Source organism: Trifolium pratense, linkage group LG7, assembly GCF_020283565.1.
Source record: "Trifolium pratense cultivar HEN17-A07 linkage group LG7, ARS_RC_1.1, whole genome shotgun sequence".
Lineage (NCBI taxonomy): Eukaryota > Viridiplantae > Streptophyta > Magnoliopsida > Fabales > Fabaceae > Trifolium > Trifolium pratense.
Genome location: NC_060065.1, coordinates 20,107,231 through 20,126,216, shown reverse-complemented (window position 1 = coordinate 20,126,216; position 18,986 = coordinate 20,107,231). Strand labels below are relative to the sequence as shown.

Sequence of the window (18,986 nt, the reverse complement as noted above, 5' to 3'; positions counted from 1 at the left end):
AAGGAATACTCAAAATAATGAAATTATATCGATATGGTCTGAGTGACATGTAAGATGTTATTACAGAAAACTACACACTAGCCCATATTTATACCAAGTACTAATACTAGACTCAATCTAATTAAATAGCAAAACAAATCATTCTATAGAAGGAAACATGAAAATCAATCCTGAGATACCATCAAAAGATGTTTCAAGCTCTTTTTTCTTTAGTAACATGAGGAAGTAAAAAGATGCATTTAAGTACTTGTAGAACTATAAAAAATGGTGTATGGAATTTTTCAAGTAATGATCAAATATATTGCAAGGGTAATTTATCAATCAAGGGAAAAAAAGTAGCTTGATGTAAGTCAGATCACGGAGGTTGCTTTACCTCCACAAAAGTGCTGAGCATGGTTTCTCTCCATCAGATATCGCATCCTCATTATTTGTAGCCCTGATCAGCATATTTTGTTCCTCTTCATTCACTTCCCTCATTGAAAGAAGAACCATCCGAAGTATGCACAAGAATGGTTGGTCACTGTCTAATAACTGGTATAATGCAGTCATTGCACCCATTCCAGTACCTGACCCTTTACCTATACCAAGACCACCACCAAGCCCAGAATCATCTAGCAACAGTGATTGGAGCATTGCAACAGACTTCTTCACCAGAGGAAGCTCAATCCAGTTGCCACTGGCATCTTTCTCCAAATTAGACTTCCAAACATCCCATCCACTCCCACCACCACCAAATGAAGCTCTATTTGAAGGAAGGCCAACACCATACCACAAACGGCTCCTATATTTCCACCCAATAGCTAAATCCTTTGCACTGGACCCATATGATACAAAAGCACAAGAAACAGACTCGTATGGCTCAGCTGCGGCAGCTGCAGCAAGCTTTTCAATAACTGAAGTAGAGATCTCACCATTTTCATCAGCCATTGAAGAAAGGACCTAAAATATTTTACAGTATAAATCTGACCAATGAAAAAATAAGCATACAAAAGACTATGGAGAGAGACAGAGAGAGGGGCTAATAAAGTGTTATTAACAAGAATACAAATAAACTAAAAGAAGGAAAAAAGAAGAGAAAAAGATGCAAAAAGATACTTCATAAATCCAAAGATATAAAAAGATACTTCTAATAAATTCAAATGATTCAATTGAATTATCTTTGTTTTTCAATGTATTTGTTTGAATAGATTAATAGAAAATTTCATTTTCGCAAACATTTTTGGGCCACTTTTATAAACTTTAAAAGTTTGGGATCAAACTTAAAATTTGAAAAATGGGACCAGTTTAGAAAAAATAATAAATTTAAAGGACCAATTTGAAATTTTTTAAGGGTCAATTCAATTTTTTTTTAAATATATGGAGGAATGAATTTCAAAGTCCTAACTTTTAGGTGTCATTTGAAATTCCTTAAATTTAGTTTGGACAAAATACTTTACCTCAAAAACTTAATCATCCAAACAATAAAATTTACATAGAAGAATTTGAATTCCGTCAAAAAATTACTTTACCTCAAAAAATTTCCTCATCCAAACACACTAAGAAAATTCTAATGTCATATATACAACATATTAATATTCTTTTTTAGAAAGCGCTTATAAAGAATAGGATGGTATGCAATTCCATGAATTTTGCAGGAATGTGGGAAAACCATGAGAGCAAATTATTCTGTTTATGACGTAAGCATTTATGCACAATACTCTTAAATTTACTTGTGTGCTCACATTGATAGAGATTCCCCCTGAGTTTCTAGATGATGGTGTACGATCACCCGAAACTTCTGTTGATTGTCCAATTGTTGATGTTGAGTTATTATTGACTGGATAAAAGAGAGAAAGCGGAGATGGAGTGCCATCAGTAACACGCAAAGTAGAGGATTGTTTGCTCTGTAACCGTAAATGATCCTCAACATGCATAAGTATCACAATAGCATTTTCTACCAAGGCCACAGACTGGTGAGCAGCATCCTCTGCCTCTGCCTTAGCATCGTCTGGAGACAAACCCACAGCTGCAACACCAGCAGCTGCTTCAGCAATAATTTGGGTCTGCAGTAAGGAAATTATGAATGTAGACATTAATGACATTTTAATTCCACTCTTGGAACCACTTGATGTCAGAACTGACCCCCCCGAACCAGATTAGGCGGTCCAGTGGGCCGGATACTGGTGGTGAAAACCAAAAACGATGAGAAATATAAATAATTTCATTTGTATTTATCCTTGTACATAATGTTAAGATATGGCAAATCATTAGAATATTTGATTTATATTTATTAAAATATTATCTTCCTTAATTTAATTTCTAAGGCAGAGAGATTTTATTTTCCTAAATGAAAGGAGATGTTGATAACCAAATTTACTTTACGGAAAAAGTACATCAGTAGACAAAATGCACAGAATTATCAATAATAATAGAAAACAATATGTACCTGGATCTGCAATTCTTTGGCTGCAAAGTCCATCAAGCCACCTAAGAGTCTTCTCTTAAATACAGGCAACGATTCTTCACGTCTACAAAACATTATCCAAGGAAGAGTGGTTGAATAAATCATGCCGACAAAAAATTTAATATGGTAGTATAGAAAAATTAGAAGTCTTCCCCAAAATTCTTCATAATCCTTTTCTTAAAATCTGGATAGGATAGCAGAAATTTATTTTAAGAGAAAGCACAACAGAAAAAAGGAGTACAAGTAAGCTAAATAATCACATTGAGTAACCTTATTCAAAGTATCACACGATGATTGTTATAAATATCACATGATGTCATTTATTCAAGCCTGCTACAGACATAAATAAATGTTCCCTTGGGGTTCCCTGTAAATAAATGAAGAATATAGATCCCTACTGCTTTTCATATTTTCTCATCAAATATCTGCGACTTTTATCCTATTTTATAACTTAACCAACACCTGATCTAAATTTTGATTTAATACCAAAGGTCTAACTTTACAACCCTGTAACATATATCACCATGATATATTGTTTATGCAATGGGTAGAAAATAACATATATCAATTCCAAATGATGCTCATTGACAAAATATAATATATGTTACACTCAAATCCATGAAATAGGACAAACTCAATAAAAATATTTCCCCCTTGCCCAATTTTAAAAAATGAAATAAAATGAAATAGGTCAAATGCTAGCTTCAAAAAACTATTCCTCCCAACTAAATTTATAGATATCCAGTCATTATCAAATTCAAAGTTTGTGGTGGCCTCATAAGAATGTTCTCATAGTACGAATTAGTTTAATGTTAGTTCAGAAACAATGTCAACCTGTACCAAGTAAGAGAAGTAACATACATGATACCATGATCGACAGCTTTGGTGCATAGTAGTAGTAGAAAGGGACAATGAAGAGTTATCAAGGTTCGGTACAAACTAACCTAATTCGCTGTTCTCCTGTGCTAGATCCACCAATAATAGAAAGCCATTCTGCACAATGAATTGTTGCTTCAATATCCTACATAAATTGAGCAATACAACAAAATATGAACGAACCTGATAAAACCAGAAGTCATGCAATCAAACAAATTTGAACATCTGGAGAATGGTTCCCAAAACAGAGCAAGTTGTAATACAAATTAAAAACAAGCAAACACACACAAATTTGACACAAAGAGAATTGAAATATATAGGACAACAGTGACAGCAATTGCCACCAAGATGTTCGAGAGCTTGGTCTCTCCCTTCTAATATATTTCATACAGCTTTAGCCTGTGAAACATATATTTAAGAGCAGTGAGGCGACAGCATTTGCAATATTAATGTCAAATTCAATTTTCATCTAATATTTTGCCATTCAAAAGTTACAGCTTTAGCCTATGAAACATATATTAGATACATGCATTATAGAAAAAATAAATAAAAAAATTGCATAAATAGGTTGAAGAGAAAACATCACGAAGGCGCATAACCTAAATCAGGGAAGTTAACAATTCAAAAAAATATCAACCTTCCATCCATCTTTTTGGCGCATTGAATCCTCTAGCATGATAATAAGGAATTTATGTAAGAGGTCCTCTATGTCTCCTAGGCTTGTCAAATCAGATGGTTTGCCTGGACCCAACTGTCAAAGCAAAGAATGTAAGTAGCATAGTTAAATAATGCATAAAATAATAGTTACAATATTATACCATAAAATAATATATACACATAAAAAGTTAACATGTATTCACAAAAAACAACTATCTTTATTCTTAGTTTTTTGACGAACTATCTTTATGTATTTTTTAAACTTATATTTTGTATACTTTGTTTGCATATATTGATAATATTTATTAACAAGAAATACAAGCTAAAAAATGGAGAGATTAAAAATAATTGACCTGTTTAGGTTATTACCTCATAGTTTGAAATCATAATCTCGAGAATCCATTCAGGCCATTCTTCCATATCTGCTAGTCTACCTCTGTTTTCTGGATGACTGCAAGTCAAAAATAGAAGATCCTGAAATCATACACAAACGGGGAGCTTAAAACTAGGGGCCATAAAACAAGTTTTTCAACAGAAAACATATCCATAGTCTAGAAGATACTGAAATCATACACAAACAGGGAGCTTAAAACTAGGGGACATAATTCCTCATCGGGGTCTAAAAGGCACTCAAATTTTGCATTTATAGGGACTAAAGATGTGTAAGTTTATATAGGGGCTAAAATCAACATATTTTTCGATTCTATAAGGATAAACATATTTTACCCCCTCTATTTTATCATGTATGAGTTGATAATCTAAGAGACTCCAAATTATTCTAAAAGATACAATCAAGATATTATGAGATACTTTTCTTTTATTCGGAAAAAATGAAACTGAAAAACCAATGCATAAATGAAGCAAGTGCAAAAACAAGACATTGAAAATACTAATATATTGTTGGAAATGAGATTTGTTAAAGTAATACCTGTAATGCTCTACTCTGAAGAGGCCTAGGTGCAAATGGAAGGGAATGCAAAAGCACTGATAAAAGTTGCAAATGCTCAAAGCGATGACCTAAATCATGGAAGTTCAGTCCATTCTCTGTTGAAGAAGCATTTATCTAAAACGAAAGAAAGAAAACGATGAAATAAAATGTAATGATAAAAAAGAACAAAAACCTATAAGCTTTTAATGGCCAAAAAACAATAACTTATACCCGATAAATTATGGGCATGCAATGACATTAGCATATAGCAGTTTCATTAAATAATAATTATAGATAAAAAAAATCAGATGCCATTTTCACATTAATATAGAAATAACTGCCACTAGTATGTGTTTCCACTGATATGGACTATAGAGTAGGGTTAACAAATAGAACTAATCATACCGAAGCAGCCAATAAAGCCGTATAGACATTGTAAGTCATTAGCCTGTTGGGTGCAGCTTGGAATGCCTTCTGTAAGGAAAAAAGAAGAAGAGAAACCCTATCATCAAACATTGTACCACCTCCATCATGCAATCCAACACCCAAAAGGTTGCTTGTTGTATCAGGAACACCACGAGAGCCGAACCTCAAATGCCCAGAAACTACTAATGCACCTAAGAGACCTATGATCCCAACAACTATGCCATCACTTTTATCAACATTATAAACATTTTTTCTAGCACTGTCAGAACTGATGGAAAGACTAATGCCTCCCAAATTCTTAACATTTGGAATTTCAGACGCAGATGTCGTTCTTGAAAAATTTATATAAGGAGAACCAAAATCAAGGTTGCTGTAACTATCAACAGATTCATAACCTTGATCGTTGTCTTGTAAAATGGATTCACTTCTCACATCTGACACTTCATAATCCTCGTATGTTTGTGTAATCTCACAGCTAGCATCAGTTTCATTTGTTCCAAGTCCAGGTAATTTTGAAACTGATTCCTGGACAGCAATTTCTCCAGCTTTAGCTTCCCTTTGAAGAAGAACAAGAAGAGTTTCAATCCCACCACAGGCTAGGAATGCTTCTACAAATGTGTGAGCTCTAGATGTATTTGGCTGAACAACCAACCTGTAGAAGAGATGCAATACCCTAGAAATCTAGAAAATGTAGTAAATAATGAGTAAAATTTTCTTTAAATGATAGATAAGTGATAGTATTTTTTAAAAATGGATAAAAGGGATTCTAAGTTCATCTTAGATTTTTATAATTTCAAAGTAAACCACTAAACATGAGAATTGGAGGTAACCATCAACATACAACAACAACAACAACAATTAAGCCTTATCCTTTAGGGGGTAAAGCTACATCAATCAAACATCACATTTAACTTTGAAAATGTTTTCAGTAAATCCATTTATATCAAGGTTTTAAGTTAGTGGTTTCTTAAAATTTTCTTTAGTCTTTGTTTCAAAAATAAAAAATTCTTTAGTCTTTCTCTATCTCTTTTAGTCAGACTATCTTCTGTTTATTCCATTTTCTTACATCATCAAACAACCTAAAGTGAGATTTTGCATCCTCTCTTTTAACTTTAATTTTGTCTATTATAAATTTTGTCAAGTTATTTTCTTCTATGTCCACTCATCCACCGCAACATTCATGTTTCTGTTATACTTATTTTTTCTCTTAAGACTCTTTACTTCCTGACATTCCCTGTCATAATGCATAACTTGTCCCGGCTATCATGTTATCTTTAAGTATGGTAAGAACTTTTTTATCGCAAACTGTGTCATACATTTCTCCATCTAAACGCTTTAGCTTGAAACCAATGTGTTGTTGATAGAAATCAGATCTTTTATAAGAAAAATTTGGGAAGAAATCCCCTAATATAGAATGCAGATACATGAGGGTCTGCTCCTAGCTGCTCTCTCTAAGGCCTCAACCATTTCCTCAATGACTTGATAGTCTCCCTCTAAACCTCTCCTGTTATTTCTGTACATCATAATCTTCATCTTTGACTTCCTCATCCTAATTGTTCCTGGATAACCAAGTAATTGGATTGTCAACTAATTGGGGCTCGATTGCATACAATACCCCACCCCCCACCCCAAAAGTTTCACCATGTCCACAACTTTGTGAGTCTTGTGACACATGGACAGTCAGTTGACTTCCAGTGGGGTCCTATTAGCCTGAAACTTAAGGATACAGTCCTCTTTTGCACAATTACCGGTAGGAAAGCCAGGAGGTCCCCTGTTATGTGCATGGCTGAAAGAAACTTCCACCTCAGTCGGCTAATTATAGTCTGAAATTTCTACAACTACCAAATAAGTCAGACCTATATGCTTGGAAGTCTAAACCACTACCCCATTTCCTAGTGTTGAGATTGATTATTCTCATATTACCCATGCTTAGTTTTCAGTTGTATTTAACGCCTGCCTTATTACCAGTGATTATTTTTGGATACTACACACACACACACACACATGTGCTTTATGATAGCATATTTTACTACGTACCTGACCAGGTTGTGGACAGTCAACGATGAACCCAAGTAAACATCGAACATCATTAGAGACCAATGAAGGAGATGCTGCCACTATTAGAAGTTCAATCACCACCAAGAGCTCGTCAACCAAAGCATTGACTTCACCCACTGGTCTTGTTGCTCCAGTTAGAGGAACAGTATTCACTGAATCCTTTTCAAGAACAGTCCAGTAACATCTTCTGCAGCCATCAAGAAGAACCTGAATGGCATTGGCATCTCGCATCACCGCAGACTCGGTGAATACCAGGTCAGCAAGTGAGGATAGAAGCTTCTTCTGTATTCCATAACTACATAAACTCCAAATTTTTATATCAAGCAGCAGTGTGGTGAAGAGCTGCAGTTTCAGCGTGTGGTTGATCTTCTGAGATAGACACAGCGAGACAACTGCTGCAACAAGTTCTTCATCCCCTACACCGTCATCTCTTCCAATACCAAGTGAAGATAGGGTTCGGAGAAGATAGTTTAGAATCTTAGAAAGAACTACAGGCCCTCTGCCACGAACCAGCTCCTCACTATTCCTCGGATATTGAATAGCCGTAGATATAATTCGAAATATTGGAGCAGCAAGAGATGTAGTTGCCACTGACACAGAAAAATTCCCTTGATGTGGTTCAAGAGTATCCTCCTGTATATTACTTATTGCTAAGGGAAGTAAAGACAATGGGCCACCATAAGCCACAGCCCACAAGGCATCCACAGGTCGCATTCGTGTAGCAACATGGACTTGCCCAAGGACCTCAGCAGGACGTCGAAGCATTCCTGAATCATAAAAAAAGGAACCATAACAAGAATGGACAATAATGTAACATATACTAATACCTTGATGCATAAAAGATATTTAATTGTGGTCTGACAGTAGATAAAAGTAATCATTTCACAAATTTGAGGCTCTAGATTTAAATACTGACATAATTCTCACATAAATATTTTCCAAGATCAGGTCATTTGTTATCCAACAAATAATTAGTGGTGCCATAATTACACATTGCAAGAGATGAAGAGTGTGTGTGTGTGTGTGTGTGTGTGTGTGCGCAAATTGAGTTTACCTAGAAACTCAAGTTTGACAACCTAGACTTAATCATTAATACAATTAATATTCATTACAAAACCTTTTGCATTTTAGGTACCCATTGTCTCTGCATAAAGATGAATTTATACGGCCTTCCATAAAGAAACCATTTTATTGGAAACATTAACTACCCATTTTTATACTTAAACCATAAATTCAACTCACTCTTCAATGCATGGACAACTAACTCAATTCCAAGTTGGAACACCATATGTGATTCACAAAAGCCAAATAACTGTTGAGTTATATATATTGTAGAAGTTAACAAGAAGGTTGCAGTTTACATAGAGAATAAAAAAGATGAATTGAGGCGGAAAGTATCCAAAGGACAACCATTAAGGTAATTAAAAAACATTCGAATCCAACAAAACAAAACAAAAAACAATCAAGCTTTTTCTCATAAGGTGAGGTAGGCTACATGGAATATTTGATACCATAAGCACTAGACAACTACATTACAACTCAAAAGGTTGTAAAAACAAGTTTAGTAGCATCATATAAATCTACAAACAAAACATTGGAAGATTATTTAACTACATCAGAAATCTTTATACATACAAAATTAACATAGAACAACCATTAGCATTAAAAATCATCTATATTTATAAAATCAATGTCCATAAATTATCTGACCTGCGGCACCAGAAGGTGAAGCATCTGGACAGAAACGCCCGTTAAGCAAACTAGGATGATAGAGTAGGTGTATGAAACCTCCAATTTCTGCATCTAATAGAGCACTTTCATCTGCCTTGTTCTGCATTTGGGCATTTGTTGCAAGCCATGGTATCCCGGCTGCATTTCCAAAAGAAGGTACTATATCCCCTCCTCTAGAAGCCAAGCGTCCCATCCTTTCTTCACCAATTGGTTCCTTGAATATGTAAACAGGGCCCATCTCAGCAAACAAAGGGCACTGACGACGACGGCGTTGCAAACCAGCCATAGTAGGAGGAGGGTTAGTTCCTATGCAGCAAAATGCAAGGGGTTTGGAAATTTTAGGGAACTCAAAAGGACGACTTTCATAAATAGATCCATCTACATATAACCTAATTTCACTTTCTGCTTTCCCCATAACTCCGTGGTTGCCTATATGCTCAAGAGCAATGAAGTACCAACACTGTGGTTTGAATGGATAAGTAAAATGCAACGCAGATCTCTTTCCCTTTCCACTACCAATTTCAACAACCAAAAATTGAGCATGAAAATAAGCCTCTATACCTAGATTATCAGAAGACAAAAAACTGAATAACCGTGGCATGTGTGCTGTGCCTTCACCAGCAAGTGCACTAGCTGCTGCAGCAGCTGACACAGCAGATGATTTACCTGACTTGGCTGATGCAGCTGCAGCTATTGCAGCAGCAACTGTAGCTGTACTTAATGCATCAACAAATGATTCAATGTAGATCCAAGTTGCAAATGCATACCCGTCGATAAATGGCCAGCGACTCTCACCTGGACCAAGCAAACCTGAACTTTCACCATCAAACTCAAAAGTGCAAGCTGGCCCCCTTGACTCCTTTTCATTTATTGCTTTCTCCATAGCATGCATTAAGCGCGAAGCCCAAACTGTGGTAAGTGTTCTTGTAATGACTTGAAACCATCTACGAAGATCACTAACACTAAGAGAATGCCCAGCCAAGTATTGTATGCATCGGCACAAAGGAGTTCCATCCCACCTTATTTGTCCATTTAGGCCAACATCCACAGTAAAAATTTTGTCTGCTGTTCTTAACAGTACGCCTAACAGACCAGCCATTGAACACATTTCCCTGTTTCTTGTACAAGCCCGTAGTATGGCAAGTAGTCCCCTTACCATCCGTGTCCTAGGCGACATGACAACATCAGAATCACCTACATAAGGTAGCCAAGGAATAAGTTCACCTGTTACGATAGCTGCGCGGGAGTTTAGCATTACACTAGGAGGATTATTATCACCATCCTCTGAAAAACATTCAACACCACCCATTGTTGCAAGAAGTGAGTCTACAATTAAGTAAGACACACTCTCCATTTCTTCACCACTCCCCAAAATTTCTACACCACTTGCAATATTCTTCAGTTTCTCCATACCTTCAGGTTTCCCCATGATTGCAGAATCAACTAAATGTAGCAATTCTGCTGACGTATTTGGCAGAGCATTTTTTTGTTTAGGTTTTTGTGGAGAACTAACAGGAGAATGTCCAGGTGAACCAAAACCAATTGATGAAGAAGACTTCTTCTTTGTATGACCAAAATGTCCCCCTGACCCATGGCTATAAGAAAGGTGATCATGTTGCGTAGCGGAAACTGGCGAAGAATTACGCTCCGATGAGTACACCCCAGCTGAATGTTGAAATTCCTCTTCATTTCCACCAGTAGGGTGCTGTGACTTATCTGAATCAAGAGAACGGCTTAACTCCACAGACTCATTATTCTTCTCTTGATCTTTCAAGGATACTTGCTCAAACCGACTCTCATCCGTAACAGTATTTTCAGAAACAACTACATCCGCCCGTTCATCCCCAATACCACTTCTGGCATTTACATTTTCCTTCTGATCGCTCTCATCTAATTGTTTTCCAACACTATCTATCACTTCATGACTATCCAATTGTTCACCAGATATTTTTATCTCTTTTGGTTTTTCCTCTTCTTCCATTATACAATTTCAACGAAATCAAAAGATATTATTCATTCATAATGAAATCTTCAATCCACCTACATGTAACAACAAAATTAATAATTTCACCACAACTTCAAAACTAAATAAATTAGCATAAGTTTTGTGATACTGTTTGGGAGAAATTATAAAAAACAGCTTGACATTTTTTCAGCTTATTTTTGTAAGTTCTTCAAGATAGCTTATGAAAACAGCTTATATCATATACAGAAATAATTTAGCTTTAATTTATCTGTTGCTATATTTAGCTTATGTAAGCTTATACGTAAGCGCTTATCATGATAAGCGCGTATGCTATAAGCTTCAAATAAGCTGTTTATCCAAACAGGTTATAAATCAACCATGATTAACTAATTTTTCCAAAGGATTACAAACTACATTAAATAAGCCACTAGGTTTGGTCTAGTGGTGAGAGATTTGGGTAGTATGCAGGAGGTCCTAGGTTTGATCCTCTTTGGCTCCATTGTAACAAAAAAAAAAAAAACTACATTAAATCAACCATAATTAACTACATTTTCCAAAGGATTACGAACTACTTTGCAGGGTGATTAACTACATTAACAATGAAAAATCAAATTACACCAAAAACTGGACATTATATTACTGTATATATATTTTTGTTCAAATCCTCAAAAAAAAAAAAAAAGAGTTAAATAAGTTTTCAGTCCTATGGTTTTCAGTACTATAAATATTTCAAATTTTGTTTTAAGTATCTATAAAAATTTTCAGCAGCTTTTGGTTATCAAATATTTTCTATCACAACTTTTGGCCCATATTTTCTAATCAACTCTTGTGTACTTTCGCATTTTTTAATATTATAAGAACCTCTCCCACAAAAATTTAGAATTGTTTAACATTAAGCACAAAAGATACAAAAATTCATATCTAATTCATTCCGATAATGTAATAAACATGACCGCGGAAAAAAAATTTAAAATTTTGATTATATACACAAGTTGACTGACAAGCACATCAAAAATCATGAGAGAAAATATTTGAGGCACAAAAAGTTGTTAAAAAGTTTTATAGGAACTAAAAACATATTTACCCATAAAAAAGAAAAAAAAAACAAAAATTCCGCTACAAATCGAATTCAATCACAAAATTACCTCAAAAAAACCACCAACAAATCGAATTCAATCCCAATGCGAGAACAGATAAACACAGCAGAGAAGCTTTCAGCGAATTAAAAAAACCTATTGGCTAAGAGAAATGAAGCACATTGAGAAGAAAATGGTTGAAAATTACCTTCGTTGAGAAGAATCTAGAGTTGGATCAAAAGAGGATTTGATTCGAAGGTTGAAAATGGAAATGAGAGAGAGTGAGAGTGTGTGAGAGAGAGTGAAGGCGAATTAGGCGCGAGAATATGAGGGTAGAATTGGAATTTGGGGAATTTATAGTAACTAACAGGTTATTTGCCGCTACTGCTTCTGTGGTTTTGCTCGGTCAAAATATGAAACTTTGACAAATGGCAAACTTAATCACCATCATCAAAATTCAAAATCACTTCTGCAACAAATACATGTGAATTTAAGGTGCCATTCGAAAAAATAAAAAGTGAATTTAAGGTTTAATAATTTATTTTAGAAAAAGTTAATGCCAATTTCAAGTCTTATAAACTACTTCATCCAGTACTATATATATAAGAAAATGTTTGTTTTTTTAGATCGATTATAAAATCAACGTATCTAGCCAATATTATAGTCTAAATACATCAATTTAATATATCTAAAAAGTCAACATTTTCTTATATATAGAATTAGAGGGAGTACTCCCTCTAGTCCTAAATATAACAAAAATTTTACTTTTTAATTTCATTAAGAATCTAATGTATATGGTTTATAATATGGTCCATATACATTAGGATCTAATGAATTTAAAAAGTAAAATTTTTCTTATATTTGAGATCGGAGGAAGTAGAATGAAAAGGAGATATTTTATTGTTAAAATTATGTGATATTTTTGAGAAAATAAATTGGCATCATTTAATATAAAATGTTAAAAAAAAAAAAAAAAAGTGAAACCCTATGAAAATCATATTTCTCAATAAATAAGCATTGTCACATCGTCAACCGATTTTGTCATCTCATTATGTAACTTAACACGTCAATAAAAATAAACCTCAAGTTTAGTGGTGAAATAAATATTAAAAATTGGGAAACCAATTTTTGGATCTTAAAATATGAGACCAAGAGTGAAATTAAGCTTATTTATTAGAGAGCATGAGATCCTATGAGTATTTTTATTTTATGCCTAAAGTTAAGTTTTTGTTTCATCTAAATTTAAAATCAATAAGGAAACACAGTTAAACGGTTCAAACTCGCACCCTAACACGTCAAATATATCTCGGTTCATTCTTCCCGTTTGGTCACAGCGCCTGATCGTACCTGATCATAACGTGCGACCGCGCCGGCATTTAGCTCTTGAAAGCCTCTGTTGAAGCGGAGGGGGTTGTGTACCTGCGTGTTCTGACGCTCAAGTTAGTGAGAGTGAAGCAGAGGTTTTCGATGCTAGAAAAATGCGTACCTTGTGAATGGCAATAGGTTATGTATATATAGCCCCCAGCGCAGGGCCAAGGCCCTTGATGGCATTTAATGGCCATCAAGTGGCTGCCGGAAAACAGCTGGAGAGCTATAATGAGCAGTTAATGCTCATTATTCCAGTAACGACCGTTACAATACGCGTTGGTATTGTGACCGTTGGTGGGTCGAGCGTGTGTGTCGAGCGTCCTTGTATTAGAGCTTGCTCGGAAGTAGTTGCTCGTGGTCCTTTGGTATTCGAGCTTCTAATCCCAGTCCAGAATAGCGCCCAATGATCAAACCAGTTCGGCAGTTCTAATACTTATTAATACATATTGAATCTAACTTCAGCTCAAAACCATGGTTCAAAGGGGAGGATTGTCCAATCCTATATAAACCCTCACGAGTTCATGACTTCCGATGTAAGACTCCAAGTTGGGTTGATGAGTAGTACAAAGGAGAGGATTGGGTAGGAGGAAAAAAAAAATTTATAATCCACATCATGATAGAAAATATAAATCATTGCCAATTTACATTCCCATTGTCTTTCCTAGTTTCTAATTCCTCAACTAAGGACACAATTGTTACAGAAGGATAATATCATTTACATTCCATCAAAATATTGCTGATATTTGCAACCAAGTTGTTCAGAATACTACAATGTACTAACAATGTTTTGGTCATAAATATACCAACATTGAACACAAAATATGGCTTCTCTGCCAAAATTCTTAGCATTTTGTTAGATTGCAATTGGAGAAAGTTAACTATTGTAAATTGCTATATGCATTTCACCAAGTATGATTTAACTACGAGTCTTCTAAAAATATCTTGTCTAATCTGAGTTTACTCTGCACATTCTCTATCTCCTTCATTTGTTTCTGTAAAGAAAACAGATCAAGTTAAACGATCTAGACCTATCAAAAGAAGTTTGATCAACAAGAATGAGGAGGATTCATTGACAAAAAAATATGCTCCACCTCACATAAGGCTTTCCAACATGCTTCAGACTGATCATGATTCTGTGTCCATTCAATAGCCATCGCGTATTCAATTGTATTGGGTTGTGAACAATGTGATGTTGATACAGCATTTCTCTATAAAAAGTAAAGAACAAACTTTAAATCATATTTTCCAGTATGTGGTAGAATTAATCGATCAGCAAGTGGAGTTAGACTACCATCTCTCGGCATTGCTTGTGAAGCGCAGCTCTACTAATGGACAGATGGCCAATGAATGTGCTTTTCTTGACTGGATCTATAACAGTTCCCTTTCTGGCACTGACAACCCTGAAGAAAACTTGCCAGCATTATATACGATAGAACAATGTATTATTACAGAGTTTAAACTATAGAATGTTGCAAGGTTCCACTCTTAGTGCAAAATCTTTGTTTCTGTTTTTATTTCATTAACCGAATTGTGAAAAAATATAAACCGAAGTTACTCAACCATTACTGCACAATGACTTCAAATCTGAATTAGAACATCTTATGCCGATTTAGATTCCATGCAGTGACTACATGATGGAATTATTGATCTTGAAGTCCGATCTTAAATCAACTAGTGAAGATTATTTAATAATTTAGTGAAGATGTGATGTGAGCCAATCTATCTCAAATCAATGTGCGAGATCAATTAATGTGTATAACAGAAGAGAAATTCAACATGAAAAACAAAGCTAGAAATGAAATACCTTCCGTCTTCAAGAACAAGGCATCTCCTGTTCAACTCAGATATTGCATTTTCAGCTGCATCTTTTGTTCTGAAAATAACGAATGCTGTACCTGTTGGTGATTGAGAAAACAAAATCAATTATTGATGAACTAAACAAAATCATATAGTAGTGAATTTGCTGTTATGTTAATAGAAGTAAATCTGTAAGTACCATAGTATGGATTGGAAGTTGGGCTTGATTCTATCATCCTTGCCTCAACCTTTTCTTTGAGTGCATGCCAAACAAGATCCTTAACAAGAAGTGAAGAAAACGTAAGAAACAAGACATTAGATGCAGACAACATTAAATTAAAATCTAAACCAAAACTTCATACTAGGGAAGAGGAATTCATCTCATCTCTCAACAGATGGGTCCATCATATCCATTTAAGTTTCAATTACAGGATTATGAATCCACACAAAACACAATCTCACACAACAAGAGAAAAGCAAGCTATGTTTTGTAGAAAGTAAACAAAACAGGAGAAAAAGGTGAGTCCTATATACCTCAACTTCATTCGACGTGCAGGTTGGATCCAGATTAGTCAGTAAAACCAAGGTATCCGACTCTTGAGCTTTCTGTAGTCTTCCTTCCCAAGGCTACAAACAAAATTATAATAAATAAAAACAAGCATATGTGCATAACAATCACTTCATGCCATGCCACTAACTCTCTTTGGATGCCAGTTTTAATCAGTAGTGTATGTGTGGGTTCGTATGTGTGTATGTGTATCTAGAGCACCGACACTTTTGATGAAAGACGTGCCTGGTGTCCAACAGGCACATGTGATTACATTAATTTTTTCAAAATTTTACCGGTGCTGACGTGTCCATGTGTGTCCGGTGTTTGTGCTTCATAGGTGTGTATACCTTCTACTTTGAGCAAATATGATTGGAAGCACAGATAAGAATAAGAATCTATACAGTGTTCATTGAAGGGGAAACAAAATTCCTTACAGATTCTAAAATCCAAATAGGCCAAAAACATTTAAAAGTAGTTGCATGCAATTATCTTGTTGAAAAGTTTACAATTGACTTTATTCAGAATTAGTCTCAAGACACTCGGATAGTATAACTCGACAAATTTACAATCAATACTGTTACAGAATTACCGAATTTCTGTAACAAATACCACAAGGGTGTAGACTAACCACTTCAAATTAAAAGGATCTTATTAACATTTTATTGAAAAAATATTGACTAAATAAAAGAATGATCCAATCATTTCACAAAGTTACACAAGCATTCACATTGAAAAAAAGCTAATATACCAAAAATTCTAAGTAGGAAAAAGCCTTATAATGTAATCGACATGATGGATAAATTAATGAAACTAAAAAGCTAAGAAAAACTGTTCAGCAACAATTTGGTGCAGCAACAAGCTTCTTTCTCTATCATCCAAAAAACAAAAAAAAAAAAACTATTTCCTAATAAACCTAAATTCTTGATCAAAACATAAAAACTCACCATTTTCTTAAACCACTTTCTTTTCTCCTGCAAAAATGAAAATGAGGGTCAGCAAAGGATTAGAGAAGTGACTGAAGCCATAAGTGTGTGTGTGTGTGCGCGCGCGTGTGTGTGCGTGTGTCTTAAAATATTACAAAATATCTTATAATATCTCTTAGGAACAGATTTTATATTACTTATTATTATTATTATTATTATTATTATTATTATTATCATGATTTAATCTTAATTTAGGATTGATTCTACGTATCCCTATAAATAGGGACTAGAATTGAGCCCGTTGTACACGCTACTATACAATCATTATCAATAATATTCAAAGCTCCTATTATTATCTCTTTCTTTTACCTAAAATCTCACAACTTCAACGATATGAAACCACATCAAGTTATAATTGTGAATGTATGTTTTTGTTACCACCAATATTCCCAATCTGTTTATCTTGCTTCAGAACTCATGTTCTAAAGTTAAGTAATTTATATCCAGTAAATAAAGAACATTTCTAAACTCACCAAAACAAAGCAGATAAATTATACTGTATCCAATTCATTCACCTCATCTAGGAGAGTAGGATTCTTTTTTCAAGAAAACAGTAAAAATTATACCCGAAAAAATAAAAACAGCAATCAAATCTATGATACCGTAATGATTTTGAGACTTACAGCATTTGGCCTTTCAGTAACTTTCCTGTTTGGTTTGACACTTCCATCCTGTCCGAGTTCTTCCTTCTCATCAAATTCCTCTTTCTTTTGGATGTTGCTACGGTGACCAATGGTTGACATCTCTTCTCTGATCTTCCTCTTTTTAACTTCATCTTTAACTTCATATTTATCTTTAAAATTCTCAGAAGTTCTCATCTTAATCTTCAGCGAGCGTGAGACATTCTCAGAAGTTCTCACTTCATCTTTAACTTTACAACGCAAGGCACCAGAAGGAGCAGTCTTAGTCTTAACCACGCCTTTAACTTCATCAACATTCTCAGAAGTTCTCGTCTTTATCTTCAGCGAGCGCGAGACATTCTCAGAATTTCTCATTTCATCTTTAACTTTACAACGCAAGGCACCAGAAGGAGCAGTCTTAGTCTTAACCTCACCTTTAACTTCATCAACATTCTCAGAAGTTCTCTTCTTTATCGCTTTAGGCGGTTTACTCGTCTCAAGACTCAGATTATTACTGGTCTTTTTATCACCCTGCCTATTAAAAAACTTCTCCACTGCAGAACACCGACACAATGAACTATAATGTAATTTGGAATTCTAGTTAAGGGAAACAACAGATGCAGTATTTTCAAAAATCAAGCAAACACCATATGAACAGATAAAATAGTTACTATATGTGGCGTGTGTCCAATTTAATCGATGAAGATTGACAAGGAATCAAGGATCATAACTGACCTTCAATTCCATCAATCTTATCAGCAAATTTATCATCAATTACACGTCTATCGACATCAAAAGTACATTTGAAAAAGAAATCAGCTCTCTTTAACTCTTTTTCAGATGGTTTGGGGTTTCGCTTGTCCTCTGAAGTGCAAACAACACTGCATTTTCCAATAATTGATTCCTGAAAACAGAATTTTGAATGGATGAAATAGTACCATCAAACTGACTTTGTGTGAAATGACAAACTCTATTTCACACAAACTCACTTTGTGTGAAATAGAGAACCTAAATTTGAAATACTAGTTCTACAAAACTACCATTAAGGAGAAGAAGCATTAGCTATTCACATAATGACAACCTTTGAGTTTCCCAAAACAGGGCATTCAGAATTTGTTAGCTAAAATTTAATTTACGCCAATAAGCACTTACGAAAATCTTCAATAAGATAACATAGTGCATGATTATAAAAATGAAATAAAACAAATCACATATGTCAATGTCTGTCAGACACCAACACCAGACACGCCTTCGATCAAAAATGTCAGTGTAAGAAATGAAAATTACCAGTTCATTGGTATTGGAAACACCTTTAGACTTCCCAGAAGCCAAAAACAACTCATTCCAACTCGGGTCATAACTTTTAAGGAAATTGCAAATTTCGGAAGGACGAAAAAACCAAACAACTTTGATATACCTTTTACCATTACTTGTTTCATACATCCTAATAAGCTTACCAATAGAAGTGTTAACATGATCAGTGTGGTAAAAATAAACAGAATCATAT

The 18,986-nt window shown here is 34.6% G+C and overlaps 2 protein-coding genes across 2 annotated transcripts in view; both read right to left on the bottom strand.

Moving 5' to 3' along the window:
* The window catches only part of LOC123898044 (BEACH domain-containing protein C2-like), a 33,255-nt gene extending 20,807 nt beyond the window's left edge, over window positions 1-12,448 (bottom strand). The window contains exons 1-11 of the mRNA XM_045948892.1: window positions 12,370-12,448; window positions 9,099-11,159; window positions 7,368-8,155; window positions 5,310-6,011; window positions 4,905-5,039; window positions 4,346-4,450; window positions 3,957-4,070; window positions 3,388-3,464; window positions 2,426-2,507; window positions 1,722-2,042; window positions 374-939 (exon numbers count right to left, since the gene is read on the bottom strand). Coding sequence (XP_045804848.1) covers window positions 374-939; window positions 1,722-2,042; window positions 2,426-2,507; window positions 3,388-3,464; window positions 3,957-4,070; window positions 4,346-4,450; window positions 4,905-5,039; window positions 5,310-6,011; window positions 7,368-8,155; window positions 9,099-11,100 — 4,892 coding nt within the window. The 5' untranslated portion in view covers window positions 11,101-11,159; window positions 12,370-12,448. The remainder of the gene's footprint in view (window positions 1-373; window positions 940-1,721; window positions 2,043-2,425; window positions 2,508-3,387; window positions 3,465-3,956; window positions 4,071-4,345; window positions 4,451-4,904; window positions 5,040-5,309; window positions 6,012-7,367; window positions 8,156-9,098; window positions 11,160-12,369) is intronic.
* Window positions 12,449-14,208: 1,760 nt separating this feature from the next.
* On the bottom strand, window positions 14,209-17,979 carry LOC123899130 (protein ANTI-SILENCING 1-like). Its single transcript, XM_045950196.1, has 8 exons — window positions 17,483-17,979; window positions 16,821-16,847; window positions 15,861-15,953; window positions 15,526-15,604; window positions 15,334-15,424; window positions 14,821-14,929; window positions 14,621-14,737; window positions 14,209-14,521 (listed from the first exon to the last, which is right to left on the bottom strand). Exons 1-8 carry the CDS (start codon window positions 17,852-17,854, stop codon window positions 14,450-14,452), a joined length of 960 nt encoding a protein of 319 aa, XP_045806152.1. The 5' UTR covers window positions 17,855-17,979; the 3' UTR covers window positions 14,209-14,449.
* Window positions 17,980-18,986: the final 1,007 nt, after the last annotated feature.

Coding starts and splice junctions, on each gene's coding strand:
- LOC123899130 (XM_045950196.1), bottom strand. CDS start 17,854: ATGAGAAATTCTGAGAATGTCTCGCGCTCGCTGAAGATAAAGACGAGA. Junction 15,425..15,525: donor AACTTCCAATCCATACTATG/GTACTTACAGAT, acceptor AATCACCAACAG/GTACAGCATTCGTTATTTTC. Junction 14,930..15,333: donor CTTGTTCTTGAAGACGGAAG/GTATTTCATTTC, acceptor AGTTTTCTTCAG/GGTTGTCAGTGCCAGAAAGG.